Source organism: Ambystoma mexicanum, chromosome 8, assembly GCF_040938575.1.
Source record: "Ambystoma mexicanum isolate Mex_15411 chromosome 8, UKY_AmexF1_1, whole genome shotgun sequence".
In the NCBI taxonomy this organism is placed as follows: domain Eukaryota; kingdom Metazoa; phylum Chordata; class Amphibia; order Caudata; family Ambystomatidae; genus Ambystoma; species Ambystoma mexicanum.
The window spans coordinates 1,037,642,326-1,037,663,333 of NC_090929.1; the positions used below are offsets into that span (position 1 = coordinate 1,037,642,326).

Sequence of the window (21,008 nt, forward strand, 5' to 3'; positions counted from 1 at the left end):
AGATAGTCCAGCACCATTGATACAACCCTTACATTTACAGGTGAGCCACCCCACGAACAAGCAAAACATTTATCATGCAGTCCAGCAAATAAGGTGATGCAAATCACGCCTGACAAATGTCACCGCCACTGATGTAGCCCATATCATTCAGCATACTTTAAGGCCTTGCCTACACATCACCGATATCACATATAGGGTAGCATTCACAACACAGGGAAAAATATTAAACAAGCAAATACAAGCAACACACCCCAACACCTCAGACACATTTCAACAACTCTGACACTTTCAAATGTCTTAGTGTAGGAAGTGTTAGGATTTCACAGGAGATCCAGGACCAATAGTTTTCCAATCGTGCTGGGTGTCCTGGGATATATTTAATTGTGCCATGCCTAGGCTGGCACCATTAAGAGGACCTCAGTTACTTTACTATGTTGGGCTTTGTCAGGCATGCCAGTATGTTTTGGAATATTCAATTATGCTAGAGGGGTTTGGCTATATTGGAGGTAGAAGATGAGCTCTGTCAGAGGTGCTGGGGTTTGTCACAGGTTGCAGATTGTTAAGAGCTATTGAAATTGATAAAGGTGCTGAGTAATGTTTGAGTCGTTGAGTCATTGGCCCATCCAAACACATTGGATACAATCTAACACGTAAAACCACTTCAACAGCTGGAAGCCACTGATCCAGCTCATTTATTCACACACAATCCAGAGTCTAAAGCAAGGGCACCAATGCCAGGCTCATCTCCAAGTCCCTTACAAATATCTCTTGTATTGGATCACCTCATATTTGTTGGACTACTGATGATGACGTTTTACCTACATCAGTGGAGTTGTGCTTGATTGGAAGCAATGGGTTGTGCTGTTGGTGGAATCTTTTATGCACCTGGTTCTAAGCTGTGTCAAAATGTTCAGCTAGTCCTTTATTTATTTTTCATTGTAAAATGCTTCTTGCGGTCACATGGAAGCATGTGTGTGCTTTGAGAAAGAGTAAGAGAAGGAGGGCTGAGTAGTCCTTCCTTAATGGGGTAAGTGATAGGTAAGCCTTAAGGTGACCCACATTACCATGGTGGCTATCTCAGTCCTTGGCATATGACTGACGACTGCTTAAGAATAAGGAATAGTTAAGATATGAGCCACAGAAAGATGTTAGTCCTCGTGTCATAGGCTATGAAGAAGAGATACATTTTGAAGTCTCAATACGAGTTCAGGAAATTTTCTTCAAGGCGTTGGTGAGGACACACGGGGCGTTCCAAAGCTTGGTGCCTGAGCTGCAGAGTTACCATGTACCGTAACGATGCATTTGGAATTGGGGATGTCCAGTAAATCGTAGGAGCATTAGCTTAGATTTCTTATTGGTACATATGGCTGAAAGTTTGTGGGGAGGTAGTCCAGTGTATGTTCATTAGCTATTCATCGACAACAAACCTTGAACTGTGTTCTTTCCTTGAACGGTAATTCTGATGGTGGCACTGGTCCCTGTTATGAGCATTTAACGTTTGAATTGTCTGGCGTTTAATTTGAAGCACTGCTTTCCGTCAGTGGGGTTGGACTGAGTTGGTGATGTTTCTTGGTCTTTAACTAGATTTTAAGTTAGGTTAGTGCACCAGTGACCACTGTAGCCTGGAGGTTTGTCCTGTGACGGGTGAGTTGAGGTGTGAAGGCTATGAAGATATAATGCTGTTATTGGGGATATGAACAGCTGGAGATCTTGTGCAAAGAGTATGGCACAGTGGTAAGTAGAGGCCATAGTAAGAACACTGGAAAGCATTTTTTGAGATACGCACTGTATACTGATATTGTGTGGAGTCTAACAAGCCAAACAATTGTAGCATTGGTGTGTATGTACAGCTGGAAGTCTGTTTGTCAAAGGCTGATAAAACAAAGTTTTAATTTGATGGACGGATCCGATTCAAAGAGTAATGTTTCAGGATAGAATAGGCACAGAGCATTTGGCTATAATCTATTCAGTAAGAATGTTGCTAATGGATGTATTGCATTAAGGAAATACATTATATTTATTAATAATAGCACCTTTTAGAGTAACAATGTATAGGATATTTTATATAACTTGAACAAGAGGACATTGATATTGTGGAGTAGTATGACACAGAGAACCAACATTATTGTTTGTTGAAGAAAAGCATAAGTACGTTGTTACATGCTGAAGAGCACCAACTGGTAGTCCTTAAATAGTTATGTAGTTCTATTCACCATAATAACGTTTGTACTCTTAATCATTCAGCCATCTTCATAGGCTGTCCAAGATCTGTGGGCAGTACGGTTACAGGGGCAGTTAGAATTTCAAAATAAAGAGGCTTGAACATGGGCGGACCCCGCAAGATGGGCCACATTCCCACTTGCACAGAGCAACCTCCCCCACGTTCTTACTCACTACATAGTCCTATCTGTGTTAACCTGAAGATGGAGCAGAGGTCCCTCAAAACTTCCAAATCATGCAAAACACTGTTGCCCGCCTATTATGTAGTGGCAAATGCTTAGTTCAATCACACCCTTTAATCTGCACTGACTTCCTCTTGGAGTTTGCTGCACAGTCCTGGCCTGCATCACACCTACCTATCATTTAAACCCAGGGAAGGGCACTCAGCCAATAAGGTGGCTGGAAATGTGGGCAGAAACTGCTGGTGTAGTCCTCGTTCCATCAGCCATGCAAACCCCTTCCCCAGGTGCCTCCATTATTTGTTGTGCACTTCGGTGCCAGGGCGCCCAGAACCTCTGTAATATCTACTCCCTGACCCCCCCACCTCATCCCCAATGCCTCCTCCCTCCCTACTTACATGAAGGTCTGGCTATGGTTGCCGAGCTCCTCCACATCTGTGCAAAGCCAACGCAATTGAAATAGAAAAGATACCTAGACCATTTTCGATTTACTTTGGTGTCAGCCATCTTGTTTCTCTTTTATTTTTTCAATTGGAGGTTGGGCATATGCAAGCCCATCCAAGAAAAAGATACTATGTATACCCTATATGAAGCGGTATCCAGTGATTATACCTAATTAAAAAAAATAATTAAATGATAACGAATAAACAGCATGTGGGGGTGGAGACCGGCGTTAAATCTGATGGGGAGGGGATCAGGTTGGGGTTTTAAACATGGGAAAATAGGGGGAATGGGAGGTCCCTCGCCCTCTCCAAAAAAACAGTATTCTTTTCGTTATTTTGGGTTTCTTCAAATGTCATTCTTAATTTTTTGGTTCATTAAAATCACATAGAACCATATGATGCACTGGGGTGGGAACAGTTATCAGCCCCTTTGGCGAAGGTGTGTACAAGGCAGGTAAAGGCCCGCCGGCCTAATCCAAGGCCTTTGCGAGGGTGATTGATTTAGTAAACACACCAACCTCCCTCATGGATCTATCACCATGACCCAAATTATCAAATGAAATCTTCACTCCCCACAAAAAAACAGTCAAGTGATGGGATTAAGTATTATTTTTCTTTGCTGGTTCAAGATTATAGAATCGCCTTGCACCCTAGGTGCAGAGGGACACTAATATTCAGTATATTTAAGAAATAGTTTTGTAGGCCGCATTGATTAACTTCTCTATGGAATGCTATATCATCATCTGCACGCCCCATGGTACTTCTCTGTGGTTTTCTATATAAGCATCTTCACCTTCCTCTGCACGCCCATGGTACTTCTCTGTGGTTTGCTATATAAGCATCTTCACCTTCCTCTGTATGCCCCATGGTACTTCTCTGTGGAATGCTATAGTAGCATCTTCCACTCTCTCTGAAATGCTATAGTAGCACCTTCACCTTCCTCTGCATGCCTCATGGTGCTTATCTCATGAATGCTATATATATAGTAACATCCTCATCTTAATCTGCATGTCCCCATTGCACTTCTCTGTGGAATCCTACAATAGCATCGTCACCTTCCTCTGTATGCCTCATGGCAAATCTCTGTGGAATGCTATAGTAGCATCCTCACCTACCTCTGCATACCTACATGGTACGTCTCTGTGGAATCCTATAGTAGCATCTTCACCTTCCTCTGCATGCCCCATGGTACTTCTCTGTGGTTTACTATATTAGCATCTTCACCTTCCTCTGCATGCCTACATGGTACTTCTCTGAGGAATGCTATAGTGGCTTCTTCACCTTCCTCTGCATGCCCCATGGTACTTCTCTGTGGAATGCTATAGTGGCTTCTTCACCTTCCTCTGCATGCCCCATGGTACTTCTCTGTGGTTTGCTATATTAGCATCTTCACCTTCCTCTGCATGCCTACATGGTACTTCTCTGTGGAATGCTATAGTAGCATCTTCACCTACCTCTGCATGCCCCATGGTACTTCTCTGTGGAATATTATACTGGCTTCTTCACCTTCCTCTGCATGCCCCATGGTACTTCTCTGTGGTTTGCTATATAAGCATCTTCACCTTCCTCTGCATGCCTACATGGTACTTCTCTGTGGAATGCTATAGTAGCATCTTCACCTTCCTTTGCATACCCCATGGTACTTCTCTGTGGAATGCTATAGTAGCATCTTCACCTTCCTCTACATGCCCCATGGTAGCTCTCTGTGGTTTGCTATAGTAGCATCTTCACCTTCCTTTGCATACCCCATGGTACTTCTCTGTGGAATGCTATAGTAGCATCTTCACCTTCCTTTGCATACCCCATGGTACTTCTCTGTGGAATGCTATAGTAGCATCTTCACCTTCCTCTGCATGCCCCATGGTACTTCTCTGTGGAATGCTATAGTAGCATCTTCACCTTCCTCTGCATGCCCCATGGTACTTCTCTGTGGAATATTATACTGGCTTCTTCACCTTCCTCTGCATGCCCCATGGTACTTCTCTGTGGTTTGCTATATAAGCATCTTCACCTTCCTTTGCATGCCTACATGGTACTTCTCTGTGGAATGCTATAGTAGCATCTTCACCTTCCTCTGCATGCCCCATGGTAGCTCTCTGTGGTTTGCTATATTAGCATCTTCACCTTCCTCTGCATGCCCCATGGTACTTCTCTGTGGAATGCTATAGTAGCATCTTCACCTTCCTCTGCATGCCCCATGGTAGCTCTCTGTGGTTTGCTATATTAGCATCTTCACCTTCCTCTGCATGCCCCATGGTACTTCTCTGTGGAATGCTATAGTGGCATCTTCACCTTCCTCTGCATGCCCCGTGGTACTTCTCTTTGGAATGGTATAGTGGCTTCTTCACCTTCCTCTGCATGCCCCATGGTACTTCTCTGTGGAATGCTATAGTGGCTTCTTCACCTTCCTCTGCATGCCCCAAGGTACTTCTCTGTGGTTTGCTATATTAGCATCTTCACCTTCCTCTGCATGCCTACATGGTACTTCTCTGTGGAATGCTATAGTAGCATCTTCACCTTCCTCTGCATGCCCCATGGTACTTCTCTGTGGAATATTATACTGGCTTCTTCACCTTCCTCTGCATGCCCCATGGTACTTCTCTGTTGTTTGCTATATAAGCATCTTCACCTTCCTCTGCATGCCTACATGGTACTTCTCTGTGGAATGCTATAGTAGCATCTTCACCTTCCTTTGCATACCCCATGGTACTTCTCTGTGGAATGCTATAGTAGCATCTTCACCTTCCTCTGCATGCCCCATGGTAGCTCTCTGTGGTTTGCTATATTAGCATCTTCACCTTCCTCTGCATGCCCCATGGTACTTCTCTGTGGAATGCTATAGTGGCATCTTCACCTTCCTCTGCATGCCCCATGGTACTTCTCTTTGGAATGGTATAGTGGCTTCTTCTCCTTCCTCTGCATGCCTACATGGTACTTCTCTGTGGAATGCTATAGTAGCATCTTCACCTTCCTTTGCATACCCCATGTTACTTCTCTGTGGAATGCTATAGTAGCATCTTCACCTTCCTCTGCATGCCCCATGGTACTTCTCTTTGGAATGCTATAGTGGCTTCTTCACCTTCCTCTGCATGCCTACATGGTACTTCTCTGTGGAATGCTATAGTAACATCTTCACCTTCCTTTGCATACCCCATGGTACTTCTCTGTGGTTTGCTATATTAGCATCTTCACCTTCCTCTGCACGCCCCATGGTACTTCTCTTTAGAATGCTATAGTGGCTTCTTCACCTTCCTCTGCATGCCTACATGGTACTTCTCTGTGGAATGCTATAGTAGCATCTTCACCTTCCTTTGCATACCCCATGGTACTTCTCTGTGGAATGCTATAGTGGCTTCTTCACCTTCCTCTACATGCCCCATGGTAGCTCTCTGTGGTTTGCTATATTAGCATCTTCACCTTCCTCTGCGCGCCCCATGGTACTTCTCTTTGGAATGCTATAGTAGCATCTTCACCTTCCTCTGCATGCCCCATGGTACTTCTCTTTGGAATGCTATAGTGGCTTCTTCACCTTCCTCTGCATGCCTACATGGTACTTCTCTGTGGAATGCTATAGTAGCATCTTCACCTTCCTTTGCATACCCCATGGTACTTCTCTGTGGAATGCTATAGTAGCATCTTCACCTTCCTCTACATGCCCCATGGTAGCTCTCTGTGGTTTGCTATATTAGCATCTTCACCTTCCTCTGCATGCCTACATGGTACTTCTCTGCGGAATGCTATAGTAGCATCTTCACCTTCCTCTGCATGCCTATATAGTACTTCTCTGCGGACTGCTATAGTAGTTCTTCACCTTGCTCTGCATGCCTACATGTTACTTCTCTGTGGAATGCTATAGTAGCTTCTTCACCTTGCTCTGCATGCCCCATGGTACTTCTCTGTGGAATGCTATAGTGGCTTCTTCACCTTCCTCTGCATGCCCCATGATACTTCTCTGTGGTTTGCTATATTAGCATCTTCACCTTCCTCTGCATGCTTACATGGTTCGTCTCTGTGGAATGCTATAGTAGCATCTTCACCTTCCTCTGCATGCCTACATGGTACTTCTCTGCGGAATGCTATATTAGCATCTTCATCTTCCTCTGCATGCCTACATAGTACTTCACTGCGGACTGCTATAGTAGCTTCTTCACCTTCCTCTGCATGCCTACATGGTAGTTCTCTGTGGTTTGCTATAGTAGCACCTTCACCTTCCTCTGCATGCCTACATGATACTTCTCTGCGGAATGCTATAGTAGCATCTTCACCTTCCTCTGCATGCCTACATGGTACTTCTCTGCAGAATGCTATAGTAGCATCTTCACCTTCCTCTGCATGCCTACATAGTACTTCTCTGCGGACTGCTATAGTAGCACCTTCACCTTCCTCTGCATGGCCCATGGTACTACTCTGTGGGTTGCTATATAAGCATCCTCCCCTTCCTCTGCATGTCCTCATGATATACAACCTATTTGTACACAACCACACTCCATGGACCATCCCATAATTGAACCTCATTCACAGGTTTTCAGTAAATCTCCCTGACATGCCATACGTTTGGCTTTTACACCATAGGAAGTCCATTATATATATATATATATATATATATATATATATATATATATATATATATATATATATATATATATATATTTATATCCAGTAGCCATGATCTAGGTATAGTTTAAGAAGGCTGATTAACGGCTGATTGGCTTGTTCTCCAATGACATCTACGTGTATGCGCGGTTGTAAGCCATGCCTCAGTAGAGTGCATACGCCTCTTGTCCCAGAACTGCAGTGCGCTCCTCGACAGAATTACTCAGCTAGTAAATAAAACAAATTTAAGGTTCAATGCTGTATATCTGCTGTTCTCTAAAATTCAGTATCTCGCCTGTAATTTTGTGGGAAACTGTGAAGAAATGTCATTGCAACGGACAGCAGACTGATGGAGGTAAGGGATGGCGGCAACCAGAAAACACCCCAACAAGAAATTGTGACGAAAATGCTATGGAAACAGCCGTTAGGTCAGACCGGTGTGATCAAAAGATGTACTGATGCTCACTGGAAAACAAAATCATTAAAGAAAACAAAAACAAGACACGGCAGTCAATTTTCCACGAGAAAATCACAAAAAAACACATTGAAAAGCAATGCCTTGAAGGTTGCCCCCCTGATGCAGCCAGATAAATAAAAGGCAAAACAAGCTGATGGCATTGGAGAGGAGAAGGAGAGACCACGCACACACACACACACAGACGTGAACACGAGTGGCGCGTCTTACCCAGTTCAGTTATCATTGGAATGTGCGTTCCACAGTTTTTTTCCTGGCTGAGTGAAATCAAAGGGAGCAGTTTGCCAGGCTTAGCTAATAAGCAAATTATCAAAGAGGAAAGAAGAACAGTAGAAAGAGAAGGTGAGGGAGTGGATCAGCCAAAGCTTTAAAGAAAAAAGACTAAATAACCCACAAAAAAAAGATAGGCCTGGAGGCCGCCATTTTGGATTTACTGCAGGTCGTTGCACCAGCTCAGCATCCCGGTCCCTAGGTTGCGCTGCTAACAAGGGGAAGTAAACCTGCCGAGGATGCAGTTGTGGCCAATACAACGGATCCCCATAATTGCCACAATCTGAAAGCACAAATCATGAACACAGATCAAGTCATTTGGAAAGTGTCACGTGATCAGTCGTGGTCGAAGACGTTTGCATCTGACAGTTTTATTGCATAATCCTTTATATATGAGGTTATAAATGGTTGAGGTTTGTTCAGCCTATCAATATGTGAAGCAGTGAACTGTAGGGAAAATCACCCCAGGTGCCCTGGTATCATGGGATTACGCTGTATACCGAAAAGTTACAATTAGTGCTACACCAGCATAGTTCCTTTTGTACACACTATGGGCCTCATTACGACCCAGGCGGTAAGTTACCGCCTGGGTCGTACCTTTACCACCATGGCGTAAACTACGTTTACGCCATGGTGGTTGGCGGACTTACCGCCCCATTCCGAGGTTGGCGGGGCGGTAAGTCCCCAATCCCCATTTACCCTTCCCCATTCCCATTTTTGCCCCATAGGGCATAATGGGAGTGGGGAAGGCGTTAATTACGCCACCGTAAATTACGGTGGCGTAATTAACATCAAGGTCCCTTAGCGCCATGGATTTTAACACCTGCTAAAAGCAGGTGTTAAAACCTCCATGGCGCTAAGGGACCTCGGAATCAGGCGGTAAGGGTCGGCGCTGTTTACGCCGCCGTAAACCCCTTATCGCCTGAGTCGTAATGAGGCCCTATGTCACGTTTATTGTACCTAAAGGTGGGATTCCAAATAGAGTTAACCATTGCAAAGTGTATAGCAATAACTTTAAAAAGTCAGCTTAACTCCAGTGTGTTGAATATTGCACAGTTTGTTTAAATTACACATTTAGTATAATTCTGCAAAGTAGCACTTGCACTTACCTTGGGAATCTGTAGGACTGAATCTCCTAAAAAGTAGAACTCTGGAAGTGGGAGCTGGCCAATCAGCACGCTCGCAACACATTTTGAATTCTCTTCTTTTAGCGTGCTTCAGAGTAGCCTGAGTGCTGCTAGCCAGCACCCCTTTCCTTCCCCGCTCCTCCTCCCCTCCCTGTTCCCCTCTCACCTCTTAACACCCCATGCAGTTTCCTACACGGGTGCTGAGGGGTTATAATACAAATACAAAATAAAACTTACCTTGTGGTGCTCCGCGTGGCATCGCCGTAGTTTCTGAAGTCCATTTCCTTTTTGATTACTTCACAGTCATCAACATAGAAAACATGCTTAAGAAACTACGGCGCCACACCGCAAGGTAATTTTTCATTATGGAACTACATGGGTGCTTATGGCCTACCCTGAAAGTAATGGCACTGCCGCCCGCTTTAAGGGACCCTCACCTCGCTGGGGCCCTTAACTTGGGTGGTGGTGTTAGGAATTTGGGCCACAATCCATCCAATCCAGCCTGCTGTCTTCACGCTTCGCTCTTGGCGGGCCGCATTAAGCACCCCACCGGGAGACGGATATAGGCTTTGCCAACAGGATATTGCACTACCTTGTAATCAACTTTCTGACATGAAGACCATCCTGTGCAAAGATGGCCACCACACCTTTGCATTTCAAAATGACTGCCGTGCAGTAATAGGTGCACTATGTCCACCTGCTTCCAGTGGTTCAGTTCAATTGGAAATAAAAGGCACCACGAGCCGCACAGCAGCGTATCGCAACTGATCCCAGACCCCAATGATCACGCTTGGACCACAGCTTCTTCTTCCTTTCTAGGTAATTAGTGCTCCGTTTGTTATACCCCTTTTTGAACCAAACTCTTCAAGCTTCCTTATGATACACCATCCCTCCAGTCTTCCTCTCCCCTTTGTTGGAGTATTATTACACAAAGATCATGCCAGTCTCATATATATTTTTCTGGAAGTCGCTACAAAGGGATCCCCTGAAAACTCCTGTAAAGCGAACAGGGAAAGGAGCTGGAAGTTCTATGAGAGAAGCTGCCTGGTCACGCAGATAGGAGTTCTCTTCCACATAACACAATAATAAAGGTGGGGGGGGTTCAGGTTAGAGGAACACATCTATTCTCACGTAACTTTCTTTCCTCCCATGTAGCTTCTGAGCCGATTCACCTTGTTTCTTCCAGGAGCACATAGCATAAGTCACTCCTGCCTTGAGACGTGGGCTATTCCTAAACCCTACATTATATTACACAGGGGCGTGGAACCTCATTTCTTCTAGTAGTTGTGGCCTATCTTCCGAGATTCCTGTGTGACGTCCTTCTGGAACTATGGTGTTCTAGCAGATGGCAAGCTCATCAAATTGTCTCTCTTGAATTATGGAAGCTATGGTAAAGGAGTTGGCTGCGGCTCAAAAATTCTCAGCTATACATTTCTCAAACTCCTTCAGAATTTAGCTAAAATATTTCAGCTCCTGAAATGAAGGCAGAAGCAAAAATACAAAGGGGTGGCAGGAGTCCGGAGATGAACAGTGCCCAACAATATGAAAACGTTTGCACGGAAGTGCTCATAAATGTGGCTCAGTCCTAAATTCATTTTCTGCATAGCACTGCTTGAGGACCATGCGGCCGCTTTATAGATCTCTATAACAGACTTACTTTTTTATAAAAGTGCTGGATATGACTTTGTCCCTATTAGATGTGGGCTTGGAATATTCCGGTGCATACTACTAGACATATCTTTAAATCAAAAGGTGGTACGATGTGCAGTCTGTCGTGATGGCCATCAGTTTGCATTTGCAACCAAAAGCCACTGAACCTTAATGTTTCCCTTTTGTAAGGTTAACCAGAGAAGACACTCTTGCATGCTCATTGCGAAACTTCCCCTCCAAACTATCAGTTTAACTCAAGGGAAAAAAACGTTCTGAGACACTGGGCCTCATTACGAGTTTGCTATTAGCACCATGGCTGCCTCCAAACCCGTGTCCGGGTAATCGGAATGGGGACTTACCGGGTCATTCCAACCTTGGAGGACCCGGTAAGTCCCCATTCTGAAAACCATTCCCCATTCCCATTCGAGCCCCCACAGGGCTCAATGGGAATGGGGAAGGAGCTAATAATGGGTCCACAATTAGCAGGCCCGTTATTAGCTCCCTGGTCCCTTAACGGGTCCCGCTAAGGGTGGCTGGTAAAACCAGCCAGCCCTAGTGGGACCCGCTAAGGGACCTCATAATGCGGCAGTAGGGGGTTAACCTCACCGGCATCCTTACCGGTGCCGTTAATCCCCTTCCACCGTACTCGTAATGAGGCCCACTGTCTAGTTAAGATGGATGTAAGAGACTTTCTTGGGCAAAACATAACTATTATACTAAAGAAGAACTTTATACTTAGGAAACACAGAGCAAAATGGCAGAATCCTGGAGGTGATTCTAGCAGATTACCAGCGCTTTACCCTTCTAAGTGTTTCACAAAAGTAACTGAACGGGGATGGGCAACCATAACTTTATAGGTTCCAAGCTTCCCTCTGCTGAGGAGGACTCTCTTGAGGACACATATTAATTTGTACTATAATGGATTACACTTCATGAGAGCAACAAGTAATTCTCGTTCTATCGTTTGCAGGACGGTTTACCCAAGGATTTCAGTTTAGTGAAAGGTTTCCAATACGTGTGTTAGTTTATCATAAGTTCGTCTGGTCCCAGACTCTGTCATCGTGTGAGCACAAAGTGCAGCGTGCGTGCTTTGCAGACCTGCTTTATGGTGCAATATGAGTGTAGTGGCATGCAGATTGAGGGGTGAGGAGTGCAATCGGGTACACAAAGAGAGAGGCATTCAGGAGGGAAAATCAAGACTTAGGAAGAAGTTGTAAAGTTGTGTCTGATCAAGAGAATTGGAGCTCCAGTTGAAAAGACTATGGAGCTCATTCGGTTCCAGCATGGTACTTGACAGTCAGGAGATGTTACGAGTAGACATATATGTAGGTGGCTCCCCGCCACCACATTTTGGTCCTTTGCGCATCGAAGTGCAAATGTGCAGGGCAAAAGGCAGCACACACAAGTTGTTTGTTTTATTTACTTTTATAGCGCACCGAACCCAAAGGTATCTGGGTGCCCTTCTTAGGGTACCAGGTTCCAGTGATTGTTTACAATACAAGATACAATGAAATATACAGTAGTGGGTAACAATAATAACATTTACAAATATGTACATGTTAATGAGAATTTACAAAATGTACAAGAGCAGGTTCATAGTAAAGCTTAGGGTAGGAATTCAGCTGGCCAAGGTAGCCGGTGAAAGTAATAAACCTAGGCTACGGGCATGGTCAAGAGGGTTGCTGCGTCTGGAAGTCACGATAGAGAATGGAGGTTATTTAGTTAAATTGTGAGAGTAGCAAGATTTTTTTTTTTTCGAAATGAGAGAAACACAGGGTCGGTTCTTAGTGCAGGTGGGAGCTTGTTCCAAGTCTTGGCCGCTAACACCAGGAAGCTGGAGCCTCTAGCTTTGCTAAGTTTGAATGTTGGAATGTTTAGACAATGGGCATAATTTGTTCTAGTAGGCCTGGAAGACTCCTTCAGAGAGAATTTGTTCAGCAAGTACTTAGGTGCTGAGTTGTTGAGGCACTTCTGCATGATCATGAGAGTTCTGAAGGTGATCCTATCTTGGATAGGGAGCCAGTTGGAATTTTGTCTAATTTGTGTAATGTGATTAGAGCCGGGATATTGAGGACAGCTCTAAGCGCATTATTTTGCAGTATTTGTAACTTGTGCAGATTCCTTTGACTGGTGCCCAAATAGAGAGTATTGCAATAGTCCAATTTGGACAGTATAAGGGCTCTCTTGCAAGAGTGAACAGGGAAGTGAGTGGGCACCATGGGTTCAAAATCTCTCAAAAACAAACGTCAATGTAAAGGTGCAAGTTAAATGTTCAAAATTGAGGTTCAGAACGAGCAGACTGCGACAAGTCTGGAGACACCCTGACTCAAAATTGCAGCAGTAGCTAGAGACCAAGTAGGGATACCGGGTCACACAGTCGCTCTTATGGGGCCCAGTACGGGCAAGAAAACTTTAAAGAATACCAAAAGCAAGTTCTGTTCTAGTATCTAAACGTAGTGTGCTTATTCAAATACAAAGAGTATGATGGTTTTTATCCAGATGGTGATTTATCCAAAGTAAAATCAAAACAAAGCTGTCACTAACACCGCGTGCAAAGCGCAGGCAGTGTCTAAACGTGTATCCCGCTCGGGCCGCGGGAGAAGAGATTACCTGAATCCACACGGAGCGGGTGAAAAACTCCAGCGGGTGAAGATTACAGCGAGCTGTCGCCGGGAGGTATCTTGGGCTGCCGTGTTAGGCGGTTGCCCAGACAACGGCATTCTAATAGCGCACGTGACCACTGGTGAGCTGAAAAAGCCGGTGGCCACAAAACTAAGTGAAAAGCAGGTAGTGGCCTGCGAGGATCAATGAAATAAGCATAACCACATTATATCATGTATAGAAATACATTAAATTCAAAAAAAGAAAAAAGAAAATTAATGGATATAGAAAAAAGACTAAATGTGATGGGGTCCACAGGGGGGGGGGGCAATAGACTCTTACCCTTTGTGGTTTTTTGATTTTTGTTATTCCTTAAACATGAAATTCATTATTGTTTTTACCCCTTTTTTTCTTGGTTTCCATGGGGATCTCTACTGAATGGTATGTTAATATCATCTATATTATTATTCCTTATACTTGTGCAATGTGTTTTTTTTGTGATTTGCTTTACTTACATTGGTGCATTATGTTAATTACTTGAAATGTATTAGACTTGCTCTGAAGAAGGAATTTACTTTCGAAATGCATTGGCATTAAGTCTGTACTACATATATGTTGCGGCAAATGCTCCCTCACTAAGAAGCTATTAGTGACAGCTTTGTTTTGATTTTACTTTGGATAAATCACCATCTGGATAAAAACCATCAGACTCTGTGTATTTGAATAAGCACACTACGTTTAGATACTAGGACAGAACTTGCTGTTGGTATTCTTTAAAGTTTTCTTGCCCATACTGGGCCCCATGAGAGCGACTGTGTGACCCGTTATCCGTACTTGGTCTCTAGCTCTTGCAAGAGTGAGACAACTGTTCGTGTTCAAGAATGGTCCGCAAGCATTTATGAATTTTGATGTACATGCTGTCGAGGAAGCAGTGGCGTTAATTTGTCTCTGAAGGATTAAGGCAGAGTCTAGATAAAAACCTAAGGTTTTTGCTACCTTGTCAACTTTGAAGAGGTTGCCATCAATATCAAAGGAGGAGTATTTAGGGTCTAGCTTGTTAAGTCCTAATTTGGAGCCGATGAGTAGGATCTCAGTTTAATCGTGTACTGCGCTTTTTCTCTGCACATTTGCACTCTGCCATGCAAATGAGTAAACGCTGCCTACCATGCTCGCATGGCAGGCAGCATTTACAATGAAATGCTGCCTGACATGCACAAATGTTAGGCAGCATTTAATTGTAATTGTAAACACTGCCTGCTATACGAGCATGGCAGGCAATGCTTAATTGTAATTGTAAACACTGCCTGCCACCATGTGAGCATGGTAGCCAGCACTTAATTGTACACGTTGCCTGTCAAACAGTGTGCACAATGGATCCCGATGGATTTCGCCTGGTCTATGCTGGTGCATAGAGCCAACGAGGTCCATAGGGATCCACCAGCAATTGGGCCTGCATGAAAATGCATAATGGCGCAAATGCCAGGGCATGTGTATGGTGGAGAGAATGGGAGGCGACGAAAACGCAAGTTGCATTCCACCCCTCCTCTCCACCATACAAATGGACGATAATGGGGTATGGGGGCATGATGTTAATGGAAGGGATAAAAGCCCTACGGACGGCTTTTACGCCTTCCATTGCCGTTACAACCTCGATACAGATTAGCTCCTATGTACCGACATGTAATTACAGAATGCGATTGAGAAGTGGTTTATATTCTAGATGCATTTGGGTCCTTTAGAGACCAGAGGCAACTATTAATCTGTGCATGCTGGTGTTTTCTTGTGGATGCGTTGTGGGTGGTGGTGCTTACTAATTTACACTTGACTTGACCGTGCCTTACACAAGCATGGAAGTGAGCATGGGGTGGGGTTTTCATGATTACAACTAAGGGATCATAGGATAGCATGTATTAGTATCTTCCTAGATAGATGGCCACATTTTCAGACAGTTTGATAAATACAGCTCCAGAACTTAACAATCATGCATTATACATTCTATGAAAATCAATCTTGCACATTTCCTTCCCATTTTATTTCTCTCCCCATTCCCATTTTATCAGCACAATTATTTTTTCGTACATTAACAGCAATCGAGAAAGTAGCAATACACAAGCATGCAAAAGTCTAAACACTTCTGAATTCTGAAATTGTTTGGGGCAGACAATCAAAATGTGTCATCTTTAAATATGTAGCTATGAGTCTGGAAGCCAACCTTTGGTTCACTCCTAATTAGAGAGGTGTGACTTTCATACTAAGAAGGCGATTTTGTGGGCGACTTGAAGGTGGTCCATGAGACCCCCTGAGTGCCTTTTCAAATGGCAGTGTTGTTAGGGAAGGCAAGAAAGGGTAAGTGTAGTCTTTCTGAGCATCGAGCTGGAGAGGTGCGAGTCAAGGCTCTTTATTAACTGTGAGGAATTTAAAGCAGGGATTTTTCGTCGCATGTGATAGCGAAGATTTTAAAGCTAAGTTGCATGGAGCAAATGTTGTCTTTGATCTGTTCAGAGCTTTTGGTCTCCTTGGGAAGAGTAAAACCTAAAAAGTATCTAAAACACACTTCCACAAATACATGCCAACCTCAAGTGCATCCACAACATCTGAATCACAGACACTTTCTTAGAAACAGAGATTTTACCCTAAAGAAGTTACAAAAACCATGTGGCACACACAAGGTGGTTTCCTTCTTGAGGCAGTGAGAAAGTAAACATTGAAACATGGCCTTCATCAACGAGGTGCTCCAGTAGGATGAGATGGCAGATCTGTTTGCCACCAGCCCGAACACCAGGTGCCCAACGAGGATGCCAATGATTACCATTGATCTAGTCTTCTCAGAGGATACCCTCTACTTGGAAAGGAAGCAAGGAGGTGCACCTCCCTAAGGCATCTCCAGAGAGCTTTGGTATTGGGGGGATCCCTTGGGCCCATTTAAATAATTCCTGTCATGATTTAGAGATGTTGTTATCACCTAGAAAGTATGGGAAACTCTCTGTCAGAAGTAACGGGGTGATGTAGACGAATTGGAGAGGGTGCAGTAATGGAGGGGTAGTTCAAGAGTTGATCTGAACTAGAGTGCTGGGATGTTCAGATTCAGAAGGTTGAGTGCAGAAGGTGTGTTTTCAGTGCTCTTTGGAAATTTGTGTTGCAAATTCAAGGTGGAGATGTAAGGGGATAAAGCTCCCGAGATCAGGGGATCATCCCCACAATATCTTTGTATCTCATTCCCTGGAAGAAGAGCTGGTTTGGGAGGCGTGCTTTGGGTGTCCGGTCAGGAGGCGGGTGGGATAGAAACGCTCCAGCGACGTAATGTGGGGCGAGGTTGGGTAAAGCTTCTCAGGTTGGAAGAAACCTATGAAATCTGTGGGTTCTTAGATCGGTAGTCAGTACAGGAATTTCAGAGCCACCAAGAATTCCTCCAAAGAAGAGTGAAGAGCGCACTATTGGGCTGTATGTAGGGCCTGTCTTAAGGCAGGGCCGCCGAGGCGACTGCCTGGGGCACCATTAGCGCCCCGCCATGCCAGCTCAGGGGAGTCTACAAGGGTTTTCCCAAGCTGGCATGGTGGGAGAAGGCATGGCAGCTGCACTATTGAATTTAAATTCGCCCCGCTCTTGTGTCGGTGCCGGGTTTTCTAGCATGGGGGCGGGGCACATTTAATAACAATAGGGTGCGGCTGCTTTTGCATCTGCACCCTATTGAGGTGATTACCTCCCCACTCCGACCCAAGAGCAGAGTGGTTTTCATTAGAATTGAGTGCTGATGCTTTCGTATCGGCACCCTAGTCCAGTGATTAACTCCCTGCTCTGGCGTGGGGCCAGGAGTAAAAAAAATGTGCCAGTGCCACCCTCCCCGGCATTGACCAGGATGGCGGGGGGAAGGGGCTCCAAATTTGTATTTCACTGCTGGGGCGCTGCCGCCACTAAGGCTGACACTGACTGTATACAATGTGGTTATTTTTGGAGTGGCGCGACTCAGGTAGATGTCATCTCACTAGCACTGCAAGGACCAGCACAATCCCATCGAAGAGAGTGGACAGAGCACTATCTCACATTGGAGGCACAGATAATAGAATACTCTATGCTGCAGGTTTGACTATTGTAAAGAAAGGACATTAAATGTTAAAAGTGACTTCTATGTTGTGTACTTTCTGTGGTGGCCAAGAAAAGATTCTCATGGATGTCTGCCGACAGAAAGGGAGACATGCCGGAGTGCCAGGGTCGAGGTGTATAAGCTTTCTTTTTTTGGGACGGGGTAAGAGGGAGATACAGGGTGTGTTACATCCAACACTGAATTGGCACACCATGGCCAGCTGCTTGATAATGGCCCCCTAGAATCTGCTGTTGTATGAGGTGCCCTCAGGTGTCATTAGTGAACGTGGGAAGCTGCTAAGGACATGTGCCACTGGGGACCTCTAGAAGGGGAACATGTTCAGTGGCAGATTAAGAACATGTATGCAGGATCGCAAATGCAGGCTACACCTCTGAGTGAATACATTATGCATGCATGGGAGTTCACAAACGGAAGGTGAGTAAATACACAACTTTGGCAATGAATACCAGAGACCATTAATATGACATCATTGCCTTACTGTTCACAATTTCCCATCAATAGTTTTTGTAGGTATATCATTGCACTGCCACCAATACAGTGTAGAGCTTCAATGTTAATCTACAACATTCACTGTAATCAAGCACTGATTGGCTGTGCGATCTCAGTGTAATTCCGGTCTAGTTTTGCAGTACCTGTGGTGAAAATGTAGGATGGCCATAGTGTTTCTTGAGTATTACTCCCAGAACCTGCAGTGCACTTATCATGCAGCCGAGGATGGTGATGGGTATAACCCCACTCTGTATATACCCCACCTCATGTAAGACGTATGGTGCTGCAAGTGTCAGCAATTTCCAAATCTGTGTTTCATCATAGCAGGAGAGTTATGACCGCTCTTCTCTGTAATGGCAGAGTGCACTACAGTGCATTGCAAGCAGCACTGCCACGCCGAGCAGACACTTACCTAGCTCCGTGATTATAGGGATGTTGGCTCCTGTCGTGATGGATGCCTGCCGAACCAAACCGTGGACCGGACTGTTGTCAGGCGAGGACCTGTCCATTCCCGGCGGTGTGAACCCTAGGATAAAACATGCCATCAAAAAACCACACAGACGCATCATCAGGAACAGGAAGTACATCATGCATTGAACGGTAAATGCACATTTACAAACAAAGAAACTCGATAACACTGTACAGCTGGCTGAAGAAAGAATGCGCAATTAGCAAACCTGCCACTTCCCTAAAGCCTTATATGGTTACTTTCTATAACATATAACATAGGTACTCTGGCACCTTAGACCCAGGACGTTCTGACATGAACGCAGCAGACATCACTCAGTACATTCCAAGCCCCTCTCTGAACACTACGCACCCCATCTACCATACTCTAATCCCGCCCCGTACACCGGCACACCTAGGTGGCGGTATACATCACTGCCTCTCTACCTAACTTCTCACCGCTCTGAGGCAACGCCAGTGGCACATGCAGAACACATGATATAAGCGATATCTCTGGTGACAGTCAATAGAAAGACACAGTAGGAGGGGCCTGGGAGAAGGCCATGAATGGCTTTGTATCACTTCATCATGTGGCTGGAGAGGAGAGTCTATGGTGGGGAGCCAGGAGGGGAGTTTGGACCCAATGGGAAAGGAACCCTAATCTGAGCCCAGTGGGGTAGGTTCTGGGAGGTCCTAGACTGGTATTGGGGTTTACGGGCTTGGTCTACGGTCCCCATGGAGGATGAAGCAGTGAAAGCATGTGCTATGGGCCCGGCTAGAGTCTAGTTTCAGTGAGCAAGAGCTAGTCGCACTCTGATGAGACCCACAGTGTGCAATGGCATAGCAATAAACAGGATGTCCCAGAAGCCCAAGTCAGCTATGGAGTCCCAGGTGATTGGACGATGGCGAAACTTGCGAGAGTCTTGTTTCAAAGTGATTCACTCCCTAAAAGACAAGAAGCTTATCATGCATACAGAAAGAAACCCCTGTTCAGGCGATATATTATTACAATCAAAAAAATAAAAGAATTCAGTTCTCCAGTGGTGATCCTCTGAGTTACTTAAGGTGGGCAGGCTACAGCATTCCCCTCCTCAGTCCTTAGTTCAAGGGAAGTCACTTAGAGACAAGTCCAGACATAATCATGACTCAGGCCTGTTCTTTCTCGGTGTGTGGGATTCCTGTCACATTGTGGGGGCAGTGCTAGAGATGCTGCATTTGATAGGTGCAGATGGTGGAAAAGACAGATGAACAGCTCTTCTGTGTAGGCTTGGCCCAGTCGGAGGCCTCTGGGGCATCCCATATCCCTGTATTTATTTTGGGCATGTTTCAAGCAGGCGCCTAGCCATGGCTATGGAGCATTGTGCACGTTGCCAGGGCCCTAGACAGGGAATGGGATGAAAATAAGCGATCCTGAGGGGAGGCGTGTGAAATGGACACCAAAGTTCATTCCGATCCATTCTCATGAGTGCACGTTTGTATTTTGCACATCGGAACTCGGGGAGGAGGCTCAGTTCCTTTCTGCGAGGAGATCTTGGAGGCAGACGCCGAATTTGTTTCCACCACCTGAGATCGATTATAGTCCAATTCTAGTAATTCTAGTCATCACGCCTGCGTGGTGGTGTGCTTTTCCAAAGATTATGCGGTGGCAGCTTGGATCGCTACAGCAGGTGAGTGTATTGAGGCACAGATTTAGAAGTGCATCTTCTACAGGAGTCAGTTCTCTTTGTTTCAATTCCACAGCTTCCACACATTGCCTCAATCCCTGGCGATCCCTTTCATTTTGTGTAAAGCGTTGGGAGGACGCACCGTTATCAGATACCTCCTGAATCCTGAATGAATCGCTTCAGGGATGTCATTTGGGGGTCGCCAGGGGTCGCAAGTGCAACCCTTGAGGTCTCCCTTGCTACCCCTGTGATCTCCCTTGCTACCCCTTAAAAAACGGGGAAAAATGACACTTAAAAAAAAATATATATATATATTTAAATGCAAGTTCCTGGGTTGCGGCCAGCACCATGTGGCTCTTTGCTTCTGGAGTGGCTGGCTTTCTTGTTCAGGCCTCTTAAAAAATAAAAAAGACAAAAAAAGAACAGGGGTTCCACAAGTCTAACACTTTCAGCAGTGATCCTAAATAAGAAAGAATAGGAATACCAAATAATTTGCCTTTCTGGAATTCTATACAATAATTGCTAGACTCATTAAAGGTTTATTTCAGGCACACTTCAGGGGGTGAGTCACTGATTTAGTCTGTTATTAAACACCTCAACTCTGCCTTTCATCCTCCTGAGGTCGATAAATGAGTCCCAACACAGGTTGGGTGATATTGTATGTATTCTATATAAAACGCTTAAGCGTAACTGCTATATAATAACACATCATTATCATTTGGCCATGGACATCTGCTTGCATTCACAG

The 21,008-nt window shown here is 44.9% G+C and overlaps 1 protein-coding gene across 13 annotated transcripts in view; it reads right to left on the minus strand.

Annotated features, from left to right (window-relative positions):
* KCNMA1 (potassium calcium-activated channel subfamily M alpha 1) overlaps positions 1 to 21,008 on the minus strand; it is a 1,925,602-nt gene that overhangs the window by 151,524 nt on the left and 1,753,070 nt on the right. For 8 of the 13 annotated variants that reach the window (XM_069610985.1, XM_069610992.1, XM_069610991.1 and 5 more), the window contains 2 exons: positions 18,562 to 18,675; positions 8,121 to 8,204 (listed from right to left, as the gene is read on the minus strand). In XM_069610985.1, coding sequence (XP_069467086.1) covers positions 8,121 to 8,204; positions 18,562 to 18,675 — 198 coding nt within the window. The remainder of the gene's footprint in view (positions 1 to 8,120; positions 8,205 to 18,561; positions 18,676 to 21,008) is intronic. The other 5 variants (XM_069610995.1, XM_069610988.1, XM_069610987.1 and 2 more) reach the window with 1 other exon arrangement.